Genomic DNA, 2,812 nt, shown 5'->3' with positions numbered 1-2,812 from the left:
CCCCCTTTTCTTAATCTTGGGCTTCCCCACGCCCCAAGCCCCAAACCCAACCCCCCCCCCCACCGCCTCCCCCTCGCAGGCAAGAAGCGATTCAGCAACAACCGGTTCGAGGACCGCGCGGTCGCGGCGGCCAAGGCCACCGAGGATGCCGAGTTCCTGAGCTTGGTGAGCCAATCCCTTCCCGCTCACCGCCAACAACAGAGCCACCACCAACCCCCCACCAGTCCCCACTTCTGGCTTCGCCACTGCTGCTGCCGCCACCGCCGCCCTTGCTCACGCCGTCGCCGCCCACGCCGCGCCGCCTTGCCACCCCCTTTCGCCGCCCAGTTCGGCCCGGCCCCCGCACACCCTCTTGCCCCCTACCATGGCTTCTCAGGCAATCACCACTCTGCGCCTCTGCTCACTGCGCCCCTTCCCCTCCCTCCCCCCGCCGCTCAGATTTTCACCCAGTCCGCGCTGGCGGCGGAGGCGGAGCAGGCGGCGGCGGCGGAGGTTGCTGCCTGAGCGTGTGTGGGGAGAATCGGGCATCCCTCAACAGCAGCGCACCCGTGGGCCGTGCGGCGTGCGCCGTCTACGGTCTACTTTGCGCAGCGATGGGGACACGCACACATTCGGTGAGTTTTCTTTGTGTAGAGTCGTTTGCGCTGCACGCGTGTAATAGAAGACTAAATATATAGAAGACGAGGGCGGAGACGGTAGTGCGACGGTAGACGGTCGGGGGAACGTGCAAGCCTGCAACGTCGCGAACGCGCATCGTGCGGCGTGTGTGCGCGGCTGCGCTCCTCACTCTTTTCGCAAACGAGCCAACTCCCGGCACACGGCCACAGCCCACCCCCGGCGCCTCGACAGCAAGTCGCGACGGCAGCGCACGGTGGGGCGGGGCGTGGGTGGGGACCGAGAGGCGGCGCCGGCGCGCGAGGGGCGAGCCCCGCTCGGCGCGGCAGCAGAGGCCTAGGCTAGCTTTTTGAAGAGGGTCTTGGAGACGCAGGAGTCGACGCAGTGGACGTAATCGCCGTACCACCCCGAGCACTCGCCGCTGCCCTGCGCATCCCGACAGGGGCGGGGGTGGAGGGTTTTGCACGGGAGACGGGAATCGAACGACGGCAGTTTTGCGTGTGCGGATCGGGGCACGGATGAGGAATTGCGGAGTGGAGGGCAGGCACGCCTTCTCCTCGATGCGAGCAGCGCACGCCTGGTACGTCTCCAGCGCCTTGCCACACGACGCCTCGCACCCCTTCTCAAGCAAGTCCTTCGGGTCGACAACCTCGACCTCGCGCGGCACAAACATGCCACCGTACCTGCACGCGCGGCGGCGGCGGCGGCGGCGGCGTCACAGCCGAGACGGGCGCGAGTGTCGAGGGTGGACGTGCGGCGGCGGCGCGGCGCGGCACAACAAGCCTTGGCTCCGCCATGCTGACTGAGCGCTGTGAAAGAATTTAAGCAAAAGAACTCTCTCTCCTAGCACACAGGCTCGACACAGGTGCGAACTGGCGCGTGCTAGTACCGGCACACCACCGGAGCCGCCTAAGCGACTCCGTTAAGAACGGCAATGCACTTAGCACCGTGCACACAATGCCGCTGTCCCCGCACGCTAGCTCGTTCACCGTCTGCCGCTGTGAAAGAAATGCGTGTGCCGTCACACGCCGCCGGTTCACTCCGCCCGCGACGTGCGGTCCGGCCGGTCTAAAAAATAAAGAACGAGAACCAAGGGAGGGATGGGAGGACGGCACGCCCGCCACCACACAGGGATTTTAAGGAGAGGAGTGTGGTGCTAGCCGTCGCCCACCCTCGGGAGTCTACCATTCCGGCCCGTCTAGATGGCAACGCTAATGTTTTCTCGTTTTCATTGGTTTCGGCTGCGCACTCAACCAAGCGCACTCAACCAAGGGTGTGTCGCTCTCAAGCGGACCACCACCGACGCCCACCACGGGCTGGTCTCGCGCCCTCGCCGCCATCACGCACTCACCACCGCCGCCATCATACCACCGCCACCACACCACCACCTTGTCCCACTCATTGCCGCCACCTCTCGCCGTCACCGCTTCAGAACATCATGCACGCCCTCTCCCTCGTCGCCGCGTCGCTCTCGCTCGCGTCGGCGCTCCAGATCGAGCCCACGCCCGCGGTGAAGCCGCTCCTCAAGCTCCGCGGAGGTCTCGGCGGCATCGACGCCGGCCAAGTCGCGACAATCGTGCAGGTTGGCGCCCGCTCGTGCTGCGCCCTGTATTGCCCGACCAGCTCTCACAGCTTTCGCCACTGTTAGGGCATCAGCGCCGCCAACGCCGGCGTCATGTCGCTCGCGCCCAAGAAGGCCGGCGAGATGTACGGCGTCGCGCTGACCAAATGGACCGAATTCTTTGCTCAGTGGTCTGGTGCGCGCGCCTCGCTCTGCAGCCGCTCCTGCACCACAGCGCCAGACCCCAACGCCACTCACCGCCAGACCCCACCGCCCCCTCACCGCCAGTCCCCACCGCCCCACTCACTCTCAGACCCTCCGCCGCCTCACCGCCAGACCCCACCGCCCTCTCCGCCAGACCCAAACGCCCCCTCCGCCAGACCCGACCGCCGCCTCACCCGCGCCGCAGGCATCATCATGTTTGGCCAGGTCCTCACGGCGTACCTCCACGCCGGCGGCATGGCCCTCCCCGAGGCGCTCGCGTGGGGCCTCCTCCCGTCGTGCGTCTTAATTAACTCTAATTTGCTCCTAATTAACTATTAATTAGGCGCTCGCGTGGGGCTTCCTCCCGTCGTGCGTCTTAATTAGCTCTTGATTAGCTCTTAATTAACTATTAATTAGGCGCTCGCGTGGGGC

General features: G+C 65.9%; 3 protein-coding genes across 3 annotated transcripts in view; 2 read left to right on the top strand and 1 right to left on the bottom strand.

Annotated features, from left to right (window-relative positions):
• The window catches only part of EMIHUDRAFT_458783 (hypothetical protein), a gene marked incomplete at its 5' end in the record, with an annotated part of 1,523 nt that extends 842 nt beyond the window's left edge, over window positions 1–681 (top strand). Inside the window, 2 exons of the mRNA XM_005771572.1 lie at window positions 80–165; window positions 439–681. Of these exons, the coding sequence (XP_005771629.1) occupies window positions 80–165; window positions 439–504 (152 nt within the window). The 3' untranslated portion in view covers window positions 505–681. The remainder of the gene's footprint in view (window positions 1–79; window positions 166–438) is intronic.
• Window positions 682–951: 270 nt separating this feature from the next.
• EMIHUDRAFT_75509 (hypothetical protein) lies at window positions 952–1,288 on the bottom strand (the record flags this gene model as incomplete). The annotated part of the gene is made up of 2 exons (XM_005771571.1): window positions 952–1,036; window positions 1,164–1,288. The coding sequence occupies 2 exons, from the start codon at window positions 1,286–1,288 to the stop codon at window positions 952–954; spliced, it is 210 nt and encodes a 69-aa protein (XP_005771628.1).
• A 529-nt stretch (window positions 1,289–1,817) lies between these two features.
• On the top strand, window positions 1,818–2,782 carry EMIHUDRAFT_458781 (hypothetical protein; the record flags this gene model as incomplete). Its single annotated transcript, XM_005771570.1, has 5 exons — window positions 1,818–1,934; window positions 2,048–2,197; window positions 2,264–2,372; window positions 2,586–2,680; window positions 2,765–2,782. 5 exons carry the CDS (start codon window positions 1,818–1,820, stop codon window positions 2,780–2,782), a joined length of 489 nt encoding a protein of 162 aa, XP_005771627.1.
• Between the last annotated feature and the right edge of the window lie 30 nt (window positions 2,783–2,812).

This window comes from Emiliania huxleyi (assembly GCF_000372725.1).
Source record: "Emiliania huxleyi CCMP1516 unplaced genomic scaffold EMIHUscaffold_379, whole genome shotgun sequence".
NCBI lineage: Eukaryota > Haptophyta > Isochrysidales > Noelaerhabdaceae > Emiliania > Emiliania huxleyi.
Note: the sequence above shows the minus strand (reverse complement) of the source record. Positions and strands in the feature narration are given on the sequence as shown.